This window comes from Haemaphysalis longicornis, unplaced genomic scaffold (assembly GCF_048455015.1).
Source record: "Haemaphysalis longicornis isolate Haplotype H1 unplaced genomic scaffold, Haemaphysalis longicornis Haplotype H1 scaffold_9, whole genome shotgun sequence".
NCBI lineage: Eukaryota > Metazoa > Arthropoda > Arachnida > Ixodida > Ixodidae > Haemaphysalis > Haemaphysalis longicornis.
The window spans coordinates 5,415,510-5,431,707 of record NW_027526460.1 but is presented as its reverse complement, the minus strand read 5'-3'; the positions used below and the strand labels follow the sequence as shown (position 1 = coordinate 5,431,707).

General features: G+C 47.6%; 2 protein-coding genes across 4 annotated transcripts in view; one reads left to right on the top strand and one right to left on the bottom strand.

Annotated features, from left to right (window-relative positions):
• Positions 1-16,198, top strand: part of Cher (filamin A protein cher) — a 108,817-nt gene that overhangs the window by 34,929 nt on the left and 57,690 nt on the right. For all 3 annotated transcript variants that reach the window (XM_077684599.1, XM_077684598.1, XM_077684597.1), the window contains exons 3-9: positions 1,529-1,749; positions 3,524-3,724; positions 5,215-5,412; positions 7,134-7,374; positions 8,313-8,513; positions 10,469-10,606; positions 11,087-11,535. In XM_077684599.1, coding sequence (XP_077540725.1) covers positions 1,529-1,749; positions 3,524-3,724; positions 5,215-5,412; positions 7,134-7,374; positions 8,313-8,513; positions 10,469-10,606; positions 11,087-11,535 — 1,649 coding nt within the window. The remainder of the gene's footprint in view (positions 1-1,528; positions 1,750-3,523; positions 3,725-5,214; positions 5,413-7,133; positions 7,375-8,312; positions 8,514-10,468; positions 10,607-11,086; positions 11,536-16,198) is intronic.
• The window catches only part of LOC144152990 (uncharacterized), a 102,598-nt gene that overhangs the window by 58,113 nt on the left and 28,287 nt on the right, over positions 1-16,198 (bottom strand). The gene's annotated exons all lie outside the window — the stretch shown is intronic.

The following is a 16,198-nucleotide window of genomic DNA, read 5'->3' as shown; positions in this document are numbered from 1 at the left end:
GCTGGACGTGCTTGTGCAAGGCGTTATTATTATTTTTTTTTGTAATGGCGGTTTTACACAAATATGTGTGCGTAAGACGTCTCCGGGCAATAAGAGAAGCGTACCGCAGCACGAGGAAAAAGACGCCGTAGCAGCGACCCCCGCAAAGTTTCTCATTGGCGCGCCTCCAATTGGCCCGGTTGTGGAGAACGCCTTGACCCCCGCGTGTCTATCAGTGCAGCGGCGCTCTGCAGATGACTTCCTCATCCAGCAGGGATGGTTGAACGCACAGCACGAGGTCCACCCAATGCAATGACAGCGAATAATTCGTTTCACATCTTGATATCACTTGTCGTCTTGCCTTTTCCATCCCTTTTACGCTGAAACGCACGCGCGCATACACAGAAAGTGAATAATAAAGTGCCGCGGACGAAATGAACAACAAGAGCTACTGTCATTTTACTCAATAGTTTTTCTTCTTTTTACACCAGTGGGCTTTTAAGAGGGTCTGAAGACATGTTCGCGCTGTACCTAAACAAGTATGTAGTAGAATTCCCTGAACTGGCGTCTTTGGTAGTACTGCTAACCCATTCTTCTTGCTCTAGATATAGCGCTTGTGCAGGGCCGAGTACTTCCTTGAAGCAAACTAGATGCAAAATATTCTCGATTTTATAGCTAAACTTGGAGCGTGTTGTTGTCGGCGCGTGGGAATTTTTCGAGGCTATAAGCAAAATCCACGGAAGAGCCAATGCATTTGAACGTGTGCTACTCATCGACCCTCAGTGAAACCATGACAGCGAGCGAAGTGTGGCTGTCTCAGCGTGAAAACTTAGCAAGGAGAATTTTTCGAGCATTTGGTGACTCGGCCGCCGGTGCATCCGGGCCACCATCAGGTCAGGCAGCCTGCAGTGGACGTTTTACGCGGAGAAAGATAGTTCACGTGGCCATTCAAATCAGACAGTGCCCTTTGTGTGTAGTTTCTTGTTAAGAATACGATCAGAAACAGTCGAATTACACGGGCACCCCTCCCATGAAGCCCTTGGTCCTCGAAATAAGCCAATCGACGTGTCTTGCATGCCATATTTTGAGAGCACTGACCACACGGGAGATAAATTTGTGATTGGCGTGGCCTTGCTCTCTTTGGTTCGACTCGACGGTGCACACGCCCGCATGCCGCACACTTACCGACGGCGTCATGAATTAGGCGTGGCGGAGATTTTTAAGCAGGTGCTCAACTTCTTAACAATTGAATTCAGCAAACGTTCGTTATAACGCAATCGTTTGTATTCGAATTCGCGCTTCATTCGAAGTTTTTAACGGTCGGAACCGAAGTGCAGGGAGAGCAAATCGTCCTCGCTTTTAACAGAGCACTGCTCATAACGAAGTCCGCTTCCAGAGGACTACGCTGCAATGACGGTTTGCTGTATTTCATTTTTAGAGCGGTAAAGTACCTGACGATTTGTAGTGTCTTCTGTAGTTTATTTTAGCGCATTTTCCTTGACAAATTAAACTATTGACCCAACTGCCTCTGTCGTGACGCGCATTGCAGACAGCTCGGACATTGTGGATTGCAAGCTGAAGCTGATCCTGGGGCTGATATGGACGTTGATCCTGCACTACTCCATCTCGCTGCCCATGTGGGAGGGCGACGACGACTCGGCCTTCGAAAAGTCCGGCCCGACGCCCAAGCAGCGCCTTCTCCGCTGGATCCAGAGCAAGCTGCCCGACAAACCCATCAACAACTTCACCTCCGACTGGAACGACGGACAGGTTCTCTCTCTCTCTCCCTCTCTCTCTCCTCTCTCTTCATACACAGCCGTGCCGACAAAAAATATGCAGCATATGCGCTGTAAACATATTCTCACACAATTGTCGATATATTAAAACCATTACACTATTCCCGCCACACACTGTTCCCGCTGGTCAATATTCTGGAACGTGTTCCATATGCTGGGACGGACCGCGATTACCGGAAGCCACTATTCCCGTCAGGTAACATTCCAGACAGGAATTACTGCCCTCACACATCATTCCCCTCGGGTATTATACCTGACGGGTGTTATCGCCATCTGTCATTACCGTCAACGTTCATTATTGCCATTAGGCATTATGACCGTCGGTTACTGTTCCCGACTGGTCGTATTTCTAGCTTCGTTCCGACCGACAACAGCTTCCAGATAAAATGCACGCTACCCGTCTTAAAATGACAGAATTAAATCAGCAAGCCAAGCGACCACCCGAGTAACCTTGGGTCACTGTCGTTTCCCCCTTCTTCAACACCTCAGAGTTCCCGTTTCTCAGCTCTGCTGAAGCCTACATAAAAGATTTTCAGCCCTTTCAGCACATACAAGGCGAAGAGGTACATCGCGCGCGAAAATGCGAGGACTTCACGTTCCTCGTTATTTATTTTCGAACAGCAGTGACAGGAGTCCTTGTATGAGTTTGTAAACATTGAGATCATGCCTAAATAGGAAGAGGAGCGCTAAAACAAGTTAGAGACCCACTTGCAAGCTTGTTATGGGGCCGTCTGTGGTCTCGTCTCATGGTTATGCTTTGCATAAAACTTGCACGACGCTCGCTTCTCCCGCCATACGCGGGCTCCACGGCTGTGGCTTCTTGGCACTTCTGAGACGTCGCGCAGCAAAGCCAACGTAAGAGTGAGTGTCGTGCAGAAAAGACTTGCTTCACGGAAAATCTTTTTTCATCATCACCAAGTTTAGAGAAGGGCTTCGCTGAAGTGTGATCTATTTGTGATAAAGAATCCTCGGACAAAATCTGAGAACGAATAACCAAATGGATACAGAGGGATAGCTCGGCCGATATCACGAGCACGCACGCAGAACTTCACAGGTCGCATGCAGCTGGTGCAGCTGCCCCACTCCGTGGCTTCTTTGATACCACACAGTTAAGGAGGACCACTATGGTTTGACTGGAAAAAAACGGTCATTTCCAGAAAATAAATAAATTCTCTGGCATACGCGCAGAGGTTAAAGGGGCCCTGCAACACTTTCTTTCAACTTTTTTCGAAATCTTAAATGCTTCCAGAACGTAGTCAATCAACGCACCCAGTACTTATATAAGGGGTTCGGAAAGTACCTCAGCCAAAAATTACTGCTCCATGCCGATCGTATAACACAGAAAATTGCTAAAAAAAATTTTCTCTGTTTCCCGGTCTTGGCATTCTTCGACCACTGAAATTACGTCATCACAACGGTGTTGCGGCTATTGGCCGGCGTTCCTTCAGTTGCAGCAATGAACGCATTCAATGGCCACTTGAAAAGGGAAGACACAAAAACAAAGCAGAAACAGAAGGCGTATCTGCTGCGACGAGCAAATCACGCAGTGCCACTCGGTGCTGGCGATATTGCTTCAAGGTGCGAAGGAAAGAGTGAAAGCGCTTATCGGAAGCGTTGCAGAGTGCCTTTAATGTTGTTCAATGTTTTCCGGCGTTGCGCGTAAGGCAGCGAATACGTATGCAGCATTGTCAAAGCCTTCGAAATATAGTTCGTGGAGAGAGCGTCCAATGTCTGTCTGTCTATTGCAGGCCGTGGGTGCCCTCGTGGACGCGCTGGCACCTGGCCTGTGCCCAGACTGGGCCTCTTGGGACCCGAAGAACGCCCTGCGCAACGCCAAGGAAGCCATGGACCTGGCTTCCGACTGGCTGGGCGTGCCCCAGCTCGTGACGCCCGAGGAGATGGTCAATCCCAAGGTGGACGAGCTGTCCATGATGACCTACCTCTCACAGGTCCGTATCTATCCCATGCGTACACCTCTCCCTCCTCGTGCGCGTGTCAGAGGTTGTAGGTGGTGGCAGCGTGTTTTATTTTCTGCTGCTACTGCTGTTTTTGTTGTTGTGCTAGTAAATCGTTTATTCAGAAAAAAAGAAGGAAGGGTTGGGAAGAAGTTAAGAGCGGTGGGTGGCCATCTTATTCTTGTAGGCCCAAGGACATCGCCCCTGCTTTCGCCCGAGAGATCAAGGTTCCCAGGTCCAAGAGCTGGCAACTACACTACTGGCTCCCCCATCGTCCTAAAGCAGGGGTTGGGGAAATGGGGGTTTGGGTGGGCACATCCAGACATAGTGTGGGGTAGGGTTAAAAGTGTCGCGCCGGGAGCTGGGGAAGACGAAGTGGAGAGCCAAGTGGTTGTGGTAGGTGCGAGTCTCAGGCCCTCACCAGATGCGAGGATGATAGGTGCGTCGGGGGGCTCTGTAGTGGTGCAGGATGTCGGTGTAAGGAATGGAGTGTAGCTGAGGTCGTTGCGCTGGATTGTTTAATGCCGCTAACTGAAATCCAGTGGAAAGGTAGTCACACTTCTCATCGATGACACATATTCTAAGTCGCTGTCCCCCTTCTAAACGGCGCTTTCGATAGCTTGAGCATGTTTCAAAAGTCTGAGTCAATATCCGAACTAAGCAAAGGCCCCTTCCACGTAAGTAGGATCTGTAGTTGCCTGCAGCGGCTCTCTGGAGTGTGTTCGAGCTGTATTCACGACGCGTTGCTGTCATTCCATCGGCGAGTGGCTGGACTATCACCGCAGATAGCTCATGTGGATGCCGCCAACGCCTGTACGTGGCGTATACTAGCTACACATTGAAGATTCACCGGTATGCCCGACGTTCACATGCTTGAAGAGGCGGAACAGTTGCTGTGAGTGTGTCCACGATTCGTCACTGCGCGAGCACCAGCAGCTAGCTCCCTATCTCGTGTACTAGGGCGCAGGCTTGAACGGCGACACTTCCTTGGATCCTGGGCCAACTGTGGCGACTCATCCTTTGGAACAAAAAAAATATTGCTGTTTTCTAAAATACCCTGAACAACGTCTTTGGTTCGTAAATGGTGACAATTACTTTAGTCGCTTTGGCGAGTCTATTTTTTTTTTGTTGGTTTGGTCTTTTCCTCTCTGTTTTGTGCACTGCGTCATTTGTGTGTCGTTCGATTTCTCAATTCTACTCTTTTCCCTCTAGTATTTATCTTCGCATTTAGTTCCCAGTATTTCTTACATTGTATTTACAATATCTCTTAGTTTTCATCTCGCTGCTGTCTCCGCAATTTCCCACGCAAGCATACCACGCCCCAATGATCATTCCCACCTGGCATAACGATCCCTGCCGCTAGCAGAGCTGACACCTTCAGATCCCTAGGAAGAGCTCCCATCCTCCCTCCCTCTATGGCGAGTGCGGACATCTCGTAGAAATGAGTGCTTCAGGGAGCCCTATTTTCTGCGCGTTCCCTGCAGTTCCCCAACGCCAAGCTGAAGGACAAGGCGCCGCTGAGGCTCCAGACGAACCCGGCGCGCGTGCGTTGCTACGGCCCTGGTATCGAGCCCACGGGAGTGGTGGTGGGTGCGCCCACCACTTTCACCGTCGAGACCTTCAGCGCCGGCCAAGGAGACGTCAAGTCTGTCGTTGAGGCTCCCGGAGGGCAGCAGATACCTGTGAGAGCACTGGCCCGTAATCCTGGCTGTGTTTTCTTTTCCTGGGCCTTGCAGTACCTTTTTACGCTCTGTGTTTCTGCCTGTGTAGTTGCGGCGAGATACGACTGAAACGGCCGATTCGACCGAGTGCCCTCAAACAAGTCGCATAGAATTATGCAAATTGGCACGGTATTGCTTTCATGCGACAACACGGTAATTAGTGGTTGAAATATACGTATGTACCATAGAAATGATATGTACCAAAAGGTTTTGGCCCGCCATTAAAAATCTGACGGAAAAAGAGCACCAACTAACTAAGAGCATAAAGCTGGCACTTGCGCTACCGGCTATGATGTCTATGAAGTTCAAGCTACGCCGGCGCCCTATTCAAACAGGCCATTCGATTAAGTCATATGACATCGGCATAGCGACCAACAGGTCAGGTGCAGATGAAAATAAATTCTCCCCTCACATCTTTAATTTTTATTGTTACAAACCGGGTGTGCTAACTACTACGAATAGCCTTATACGGCAGGTGGGCTTGCAAGAATCATTCTGAAACATTATTTATGGCCTGTTTCCTTCAGTTAAGCTCATTTTAGCCCCACATCACTGATTTAACTCTGAACAAACATGCCTTGTGACTGCACCACATTTATTTGTATGACCAAGGATTTTTTTTTGTGTGTTACGTAATACCAAAAATTGATATCTATTCGTTGCAAAGAAAAATAAGTGCATATAGAGACAAGAATCGGCAGGTGAGATGAACGAGGTACATACAACGCGTCACAACTGCCGCAAAATTGCGAGGCAACGCTTGTCATGGGTTTTTGTCCTCTCCAGTGGTTCGCGAGAACCATAATAACGAAAAGCCTCCCGTCTATTTAATGAAACATTTTTGAGCAGTGAATCGTGGGTATTATGAACCAGTTGTGGAGTTCTTTTATATTTTATCGATTGTGAATAGTAATTACTTAGATGCTAGTAGCATGCTTTGCCATCTTTATCTATTATAATCAAGTGAAATTCGTTTATTCATTCAACTTCATGAAAAAGTTACAAAGAAAGAGCTACAAGGGCACGAGAAAATGACAGACCACACTACGAGCGCTCCTGGTGTCCTGTCTTCTATCCTCGTGTCCTTGTAGTTGGCGATGTTTTTTACACATTAGCGCATACCAACCCACCTGCTCCTTTATCCTGCCGATGCAGCCTAAGTCGAGCGGCAAAACTGCCCAGGTTGGAAGTGCAGCATGAGGGCACTGTCGGATCCTGTCAGTACGGAAGCAAGGAAGGAGTACCAACGATTTTGAACAAGTGCGGACTGCCACATTCCATACGGCACCAGAAAAAAGGGCCCGCTAGTCACAAAACAAGTTCACAACGTAGCAAAGCAATAAGTTATGAAACAGGGTAGGAAACTTTAGCAATCACGTGTAAAAGTTTGTGTATCGGAACAAGCGTTTATGTGCATGCTAAAGTAAAGGTTATTTAGATGGATGACGATAAAATAAGGGATTAAAAATTGCGAGGCACAGACGGCGTCTGGACACTTTACTCTAAGAACGCCTTTTTTCTATCTCTTCGTCCTATCCTTTTTGTCTGAATGGTAGCCTTGGAGACGGTTCGCTCATTCGACGAATATTCCCGAGCTGGCGACGTACAATAGGTTGCCCGGTGCACTACGCCCTAGCGTTCACGCTCGCCCTTTTTGGGCCCTCGTATTTGCTGTGCTGCAGGTCGACCTGCGCTACAATGACGACAAGGCCAAGACGTACACGGCCACGTACACGGCGCTCAAGGAGGGTCCGCACAAGGTGCGCGTCCAGTTCGCCGGCAAGGACGTGCCCAAGAGCCCCTTCCCGGTCAAGGTCGAGGGATTCGCCGGCGACCCGTCCAAGGTCAAGGCCGTCGGCCCCGGACTGCAGCCCACGGGCGTCAGCGCGGGGGTGCCCACCTACTTCGACGTCTTCAGCAAAGGTACGTCCACAGCCAGCCGCAGGGGGGGAGGAGCTCCGCACGGGCGGTCACAATAACAAGAGGCCGTCGGCCTGCGTCGAATGCAGGGCTGGTTGCACCGGGGTTGTTGTCGCTCCGGGGCCGAGCTGGCCAGTGCAGACTACCACTGCTCGGGGGAAGGGCAGGTGGTGAGATTGAGGTGAGGGGGCATAGTGACGGGAGTGTCTCAGTGCGGACAGTTATGGGGTAATGTTGATGGCGATATATGAGATAGGATTGCGTGGTTGTAGAAGGTTTCCGCTTGGAGTCTGGCACGGGTGTAAGTTTGACAGCTGGATGGTGTGTGATGGGGTCGAGGGTGTGTTCTTCTCATGTGAGAATAATGCGATAAAAAAGAAGCACCGTTGTTGGCGACGGTATGAGCACTACAAAAATACAGATGAGTTCTACCTAAACATATAGGCCCCTCGACGTACCTTGAAACTTAGAGGTTGCTTCGATGCTGAGAACTGCGAATTTACTTTGTGATTTGATGAAATGGAAGGGTAATTCACGTTTGGTGGTAGTTTGTGATGCGTTAGGTAACTTGACTCTCCCGTCAATTAAACAATGAAATCATATTTTGCCCCGAGTGCAGCGCAGATCTTTCTCCTTTGGCAAGACTTAAAAATAAGGAAGCTGCGTGTCGTGTTGTGCGCTACAACTGCCCGCTGGAGGTCGCGGCAAAATATCCAAAGTCCTCTCATTTCTTTAATGACCACAGGGGTCTCCTAAAATAATAAAACGGCAGTATTTCACACCTTCCTAAGGTTCGTTTGCACAATTGTTTATATTTGTGGCAGTAGCCTCAAAGAGGGGAAATTTAGGGTGATTCTACGAATGCGTCGTAATTGCCGGCTGATAGAGTGGCCAAGTAGCAATCGTCCCTAATTCCTTCGCCGTTATCGTTATTCGCCCAGCGGCCGGCAAGGGCCAGGTGGAGGTGGAGATTGTGGACCCGAAGGGCGCCCGCAACGCCATCCCGTGCCGCGTGAAGAAGACCAACGAGGACGAGCACCACTGCGAGTACGTGCCGGCAATGGAAGGGCCGCACCAGGTGCAGCTCCTCTTCGCCGGGCGGCCCGTGCCCGGAAGCCCCTTCAAGGTCAACGTCGGACCACGTACGTTTGCACACGCCACGCCGCCGGCCGCGCCGCTGACGTCACTCTTGACACATATAGGTCGTCGCCGTACTGACGCACAAGTTCGTACTCGTACTCACGTCTGAATGCGAGCATCAGGGATTTATACACACCCCCCCAACACCCCCCTAACACACCCCCAGAAGGATTTCGACCCCTCCCCCCCCATTAAAGCTTCCACAAGCACCCTGCCCAGGGATTTATACACCCCCCCCCCCCAGGAGAGTTTCGACACCCCCCCCCCAAAATCGAAATTCTGGATACACCCCTGGCGAGCATGCCCCGGATAAAGCTCGAGTCTACCGAGCAGTGAGTACGGGCTGATGAGTATGTGATCACTCATAAGTACGGCAACACTTTTGAGTAGATGCATGCACAAGTACTCTTAATTACGAGCTCACCACTTAGTGGATGTGTACTCGTGAGAACGTACTTACATGCGACTACGTAGTCATGACTTACATGACTACGTAATACGTACCCGTGTGTCCGGCAATAACCGGAGACGCCCACGAGCTTATGCATGCGCGACGCACCGGCAACGCGATGGTTTGTTCCCAAATTGCGTGCAAGATTCTATACGGAAAGAAAAAAAAAAGCCCCCAAAACATACTGCGACGGAGCTAGGAGTCAGGCGCCTTGCGAGAAGATCGCGTTCGATCAGAAGCTCACGCAGTGTTTCGCATACAACGTGGAGACTAATGAGTCGAGTTCGTTACCGTTCTCAGTTATCGTGCAACCAAGAACGAGAAACGTGCCAAACATTTGTACTCCAAGAGATGTTTAAGAGACAGGTATGGTGTTAAGCGACGATACAACATGTTTTCGCGCTAAAGCTGGGATTTTAAAGTTGCTATTTAGTTACGCCTGAACTAATTTTCCTTATTGTCAATTACTGCAGTCACGTTTTCTTAAGATAAGTCAGGTAACTGCTGCCGCATAAAAATTTGTAAAGAATCGCAGCAGCCTGTTGCGCTAATTGAAGTACAGCCGTAGCTGGAGTGCTCCCTTCAGTAATCTATTCGAACCTTCTGCGCAGTTTAAAAATAACCGTTGCGTGGGCTATTTTGCTGCCTGGGGTGGTTCAACCTCTGCCCTGATTATCGCCTTAATTACCCGTGGAAAGCGCTAGAGGGCCTTTGGGCCACCATACAGTGTTTCAGCGCGAATTATTCGAGCCTATGTTGACTGTTGCGATTCCTAGAGAACCCTTAAAAGCCCCACGTGCTCTGGAAAGTGCTAGACTCGATCGTTACCAGACCCGATTTTAAGACGGCATGTCGGCCCTCACGGTAAAATCCGGATGCATCTTTCTCGTCTAATCCAGACTCACTCACAAAACTAAAAGCCTGAAAGATTGACCTCCTGCTATACCACCGTGGATAGTACCACAAGAAAAGAGGGACCTGTAAAATAATCTTTATAAAGTTTTGCACGGTCGCGGCGTAACAAGTCGAGCAAGCGTTCACAGCATGTGTCTGCTCTTATTCTATATTAGAGACAAGCAAAGCCAGGAGACAAGCAAGTGTCCTGGCTTTGGACGGGTGTTTCACCACCGTAAATGGTTTTTCGCCGGCCAGCCGAACGACCTTAGGCTATCGCGTATGGAGCTGACTTCCTGGGGTCACGTGCATTCCTGGACCATCAAGGAACGAGATAATTAATTTAATAGCTCAGAACACGCCTCGTACATTTTGTTCCGGATTGTACATAATTGCAGCCGATACTGGGCACTAGACAGATGTTGGTTTACTCAGACGCTGAATTCCCACCCTTGGAAAATGTGCTGTCCTTGTCTGAGCGCCTTCCCGACAAAATTTTGAATGCTTTCTTTGTTTTTTCCGCGCAGTGCAGCAGCCCGCGCCTGGTGATTACGCGTTGTGCATGTGTTTGCAATGGGGCACCGGGAAGAGCAATTTCCTGTTCTCTTGCAGCCTGCAACCCGCGTCGCGTGCGCGCCTCCGGACGCGGTCTACAGAAGAACGGCGTCCGCGTTGGCGACGTGGCCGATTTCAAAGTGTTCACCGAGAACGCCGGCGAAGGCGAGCTCCAAATCAAGGTGCTCGGTCCGGGTACGTCGTGTCGCTTTTTTCATTCCACACTGCTGATTCCACACGCAGGTTCCTGTAATAGTACCGATGGTTTCGTAATATCAACATAAGCGCATGCTTTGTTTGTATCCGTATTTGTTTGATCGTCTGCAGTCTGAGAACGTTTATGCTTAATCCATGGCTGTGGAGAGTTTAAATGAGCCTCACAACGCCGAAAAGCAGGTTTTGTACAAAACCAAGCTGCTGCCGTAAGAGACCTATGACCAGCATATAATTCCTCTTCCTCTCTATAGTATTTACTTTCTCTCCATCTTTTATTCTGCAGCACTTATCAGGGAAGTAGCAGTGCCTAACTTTGCTTTTCTATCGCCAAAGCACGACTGCCAGTGACGCCGCCACCGTAACAAGAGCACACAAACACGGGGTGCGTTGTCTGAATGACAATGCTCATCAAACCACCGAATACAACAGAGACAGCACTTCCTGTCCTCTCCCGAACAGGTGGTTCCGTGGAGAAGGTCAACATCACCCCGAAGCCGGACAAGACGTTCGAGTGCAACTACGCGCCGTCCAAGGAAGGTCGCTACGTCGTCATGATCTCGTACGGCGGTCAGGAGATTCCCCGGAGCCCGTACGAGGTGAACGTCGGTCCGTACAAGGAGTCCAAGATCGTGGCCTACGGGCCCGGTCTGTCTGGCGGCCTGGTCGGCTACCCGGCCACCTTCACGGTGGACACCAATGGCGAGACGGGCCAGCTGGGCTTCGCCATCGAGGGCCCGTCGCAGGCCAAGATCGAGTGCTACGACAACGGCGACGGCTCGGCCGACGTCAAGTACTTCCCCACGGCGCCCGGAGACTACGCCGTGCACGTACTCTGCAACGGAGAGGACATCCCCAAGTCGCCGTGGATCGCCAACATACTCCCCCAGAGCACGTGCCAACCGGACAAGGTGAGCAACACCTACTGCTGCCCACCTCTCGCGTTTGCGACCTGCAGATAGCCAAAAATCCTACCCAAAGATGCAAACTTCAGGTAGCAAACTTTTTGGCTTAACGCCTTCGGCCCTGGTGTCCTATATTTAAAACATTACGTAAGATCGTTCTAGCAATTTAAGGACAATACCAAAACAGCTAGTTTTCTGGTAAATAATTCTTCAAGGATGCCTCTTTCGGTAGATATCACCATTGTTTGTTTTTTGCTACAGTTAAACGCTAGAAAGAGGAAGGCATTACAGTGAAGACCAAATTGACGTCCGGGTGACACATAAGGACCGAAGACCTAGTTTGATGACATGACTGTAAATGTAAAAATACCTGCCCCACCAGCCCTATTTTTGTATTTGGACTCGGTGCTTTCTAGAATTTATGAAAACAAGCGTTTCTTCCTGGAATTTAAAGTTTTTATTTCCTAATGACCTAATTTGATGTCATGCTTTGTAAATCGCTAATTACTTGTATCACCAGCTCAGTTTTTCGTTTGTGTGCTTATGGTGTCCAAATATTGAAGAGAACAATCTGAAAAAATCTTTTCAATAGAAAGAAAATTCAGGGCTGAAAAGGTTAAGTTTCTTGAGAAAATTTCATCGATTACTTCACTTCACGCCGTTATGTCTTGCCCGGCATATAAATTTTGCTCGCGATCCGACATGCTCATCTCTCGATTCTAAAAAAATAGTTAGCAAATTATAATTCGTTCTAAGATTGTATGTGGTGAGAAGCCTTCAACTACCCGCCGCGGTGGTGTTTTCGGAGGCGAAGACCGAAAACGCCCGTGTGTTCCAGATTTCGGCGCACGTTAAAGATCCCCTGCAGGTGGTCAAAATTAATCCGGAGCCCTCCACTATGGCGTGCCCCATTGCCTGCGTTGCGTCGGCGCGTTGAACCCTGAAATCAATCAGAATCCTTCAACTATTACATTGCACAACTTATCTAGCCTTGATATTAAGAAAATTTCTTCTCATTTTGTTGTTCCTGGTTTCTACGCAAGTAACTGCGTCTCCCCGCAATACTAGGAACGGCGTTGTGATGCCGAGCACGAGGTCGCGGGTTCGATTCCCGGCCGCGGCGGCAGCTTTCTGATGGAGGCGAAGAGCGAAAACGCCCGTGTGTTCCAGATTTCGGCGCAGGTTAGAGATCCCCTGCAGGTGGTCAAAATTAATCCGGAGTCCTCCACTACGGCGCGCCTCATCGCCTGCGTTGCGTCGGCGCGTTAAACCCTACAATCAATCAAGCGCTTGGGTGTCAGACTGAATGAAGCAAGGTACACGGACCAGCCTGGCATCGAAGCATTGGGAAAGAGAGCACTGATCAAAATATCACGCAGCGACATACGCTGCCCACATATCGCCAACGTGGTGCTGTCAATACTGGATAAATGAAGCCCCTCTCCTTTATAAATTCTAAAAATTCTGCAGAAACTCAGCGAATTATCTACTAATTCGTAGCATTCTTATGCCGCTTGTCTTTAGTTTGAGTTCTTAGTGAAATCTTTGGTTTTTCAAAATCTTGTCCGACCAATTATCTCCATTTACGCTATTATAACGATTCAAAGTGTAACATTCGCGAAATCTGCATTATTGTGGAAATGCAGAACGTTATACGGTTTGCCATTTTCCGTAATCGCTTAATATTTTTCTTAATTTTTAGTTTTTCAAAATTTCGTTCGACCAATCATCTTCATTTACTCTGTATTAAAGATTAAATTTGGAACTTTCAGGAAATCGGCGTTAGTGTGGAAATGCAGGGCGTTACACGGTTCGCCATTTTCTGTATTTTTGTATGTTTATATTATCATTTAGTTTTTCAAAATTTCGTCCGAGCAATTCTCAATTTACGCGATTATAGCGATTACGTGTGGAAGTTTCGCGAAATCTACATTATTGTGGGAATGCAGGGCATTACACGTTGCCATTTCCCGTAATTATTTTGTATTTTTCTTATTTTCTATTTTTTTTTTCAAAATTTCGTTTGATCAATCATCTCCGTTTAGAGTATTATAACGATTACAGGTGAAACTCTCGCGAAATCTTCAATATTGTGGAAATGCCATGCGTTATACGTTTTGCCATTTTTCGTAATTGTTAATATTTATCTTATTCTTTAGATTTTCAAAATTGCGTCCAACCGATTATCTCAAATTACGTTATTATAACAATTACATTTGGAACTTTACCGAAATCTCCATTATTGTGGAAATGCAGGGCGTTACACGGTTCGTCATTTTCTTAATTGTAGTTTTCGTTATTTTTGTATTCTTACAATATTTAGTTCAACCAATTATCTCCGTCTACGCTTTTATAATGATTACAGGTGCAACTTCTGCGAACTCTGCATTATCAAGAAAATTCCATGTGTATTACGTTTTATCATTTTCCATATTTTTAAAATATTTTTCTTATATTGTAGTTTTTCAAAATTTCGTCCGACTGTCTCAATTTACGTTATTATAACGATAGCTTTTGCAACTTTCGAGAAATCTGCATTATTGTGGAAATGCAGAATGAATGAATTTATTGTCAAGGAAAAGGAAAGGCAAGACCACCAGCAGGCGTAAATTGTGACTGTCACACCTAGGGGTGGACGTGGGAACGTTATACGGTTTGCCATTTTCCGTAACTGCTTAATATTTTTCTTAATTTTTAGTTTTTCAAGATTTCGTTCGACCAAGTATCTCCATTTACACTGTATTAACGATTCACTTGGAACGTTCGGGAAATTGGCATTAGTGTGGAAATGGAGGGCGTTACACAGTTCGCCATTATCCGCATTTTTGTATATTTATCTTACCTTTTAGCCTTTCAAAATTTCGTCCGAGCAATCCTCAATTTACATGGTTATACCGATTACATTTGGAAGTTTCGCGAAATCTGCATTATTGTGGAAATGCAGGGCATTACACGGTTCGCCAATTCCCCTAAATATTTTTTTTTTCAAAATTTCGTTCGATCAATTATCTCCGTTTGCAGTATTTAACGATTACAGGCGAAACTCCCGCGAAATCTTCATTATTGTGGAAATGCCATGCGTTATACGTTTTGTCATTTCCCGCATTTTTTAATACTTATCTTATTTTATAGATTTCCAAAATTTTGTCCGACCAGTTATCTCAATTTACGTCATTATAATGATTGCATTTAGAACTTTCGCAAAATCTGCATTGTTGTGGAAATGCAGGGCGTTACACGGTTCGCCCTTTCTCGTAAATATTTTAGATATATATTTTTTTTTGTTTCTCAAAATTTCGTTCGACCAATTATCTCCATTTACGCTATTATAACGTTTACAGGTGGAAATTTCCCGAAACCTTCATTATTGTTCAAATTCCATGCGATATACGTTTTATCCTTTCCCGTAATTTTTATTTTTTTCGATTTTTCAGTTCTTCAAAATTTCGCCGACCAATCATCTCAATTTATAACGATTACATTTGGTACTTTCGCGAAATTTGCATTATTTTGGAAATGCAGGACGTTACATGGTCCTGGCTGTGCGGGTACTCAGCAAAGAATGCTACGCATTAATATCATATCAATGGAGCGGTTCGCAATGGTTCGGCAACGGCCCAACAAGCACAAAACAGGATATCTGCCTGTAAAGCGTGCTTTGTTGTTGCATTTGCAATGATGCGGGAAAGCAACTTGCACAATCTCAGGAAGAGGCAATATTTTTGGACACTTGAGCACTTATATTTTTGGAGTGCGAAAGCATTGATATCTAATTGCATTACGCTGGATGTCCACTTGAGCACCGCAGAGAGCTCTCCGCCACTCGTAGCACACTGTCTCGCGTGTGACTGCGGCTCCTGTGGGCGCTGCACAAGCCCTGGCGGCGGTAGTCGCGAGCGCTCCTTTCCTTCGTGTTTGGTTTCAGAAGCACGCGCAGCCAATGCCAATTTCTGAGCCTCGTTTCTTGGACGGTAGCTTATTCGATCAATGAGCGAATTGTAATGCGTTCGCACTAATAACCGGTTCGTCTTGTATGCGTCCCGCGTCAAAGAGAAGGTGCCGCTTAATTCTCCCGGGTGCGCTCGTGCCACCGTCACAAATAAATCGTTGCCCGGGCGAGAATTGGTCCCGTTACCAGCGCTTTTACAATCTCGAAAGATCACAACGTGTGCGTGCGATTACAGCTTACTGGGCCAACGGGACGAACGAAAGTCGAGTATACGAGTGCTACGTTTAATGCGACAGGAAGTTGGGAGGTTTTCCGCTGTGGACTGGGCGTTGAGGAGAAGCTTCCGTGAAGAGCGTCGAGTGACTCATTGAGCGAGAAAGCAGGGGCCTACGAAACGCGAGGCCTAAAGGCTTTACGTCGTAGTTTGAGCGCCAACTTCTTCAACCAGTGCCCGCAGCTTGACAAAGTATGGGGTTGACGTTACTGGGCACGTCATTAGGCTTAACGTTAAGGTCAGCTAACGTTAAGCCTAAAATAGTCCTAACTATCCATCACCCGCCAGCCCATGTTTTACCCTCCTGCGAGAGGGCCTTAAGGGTATTCCGAATGAATAAATAACAATAAAAAGACGCTCAGGAAAACGGGAGAAGGAAAAAGGTTCCGGAAGCGACACAAACGTCCTCGAAAGAACCGACAGAAGTGATGCTGACTTACTCTCAC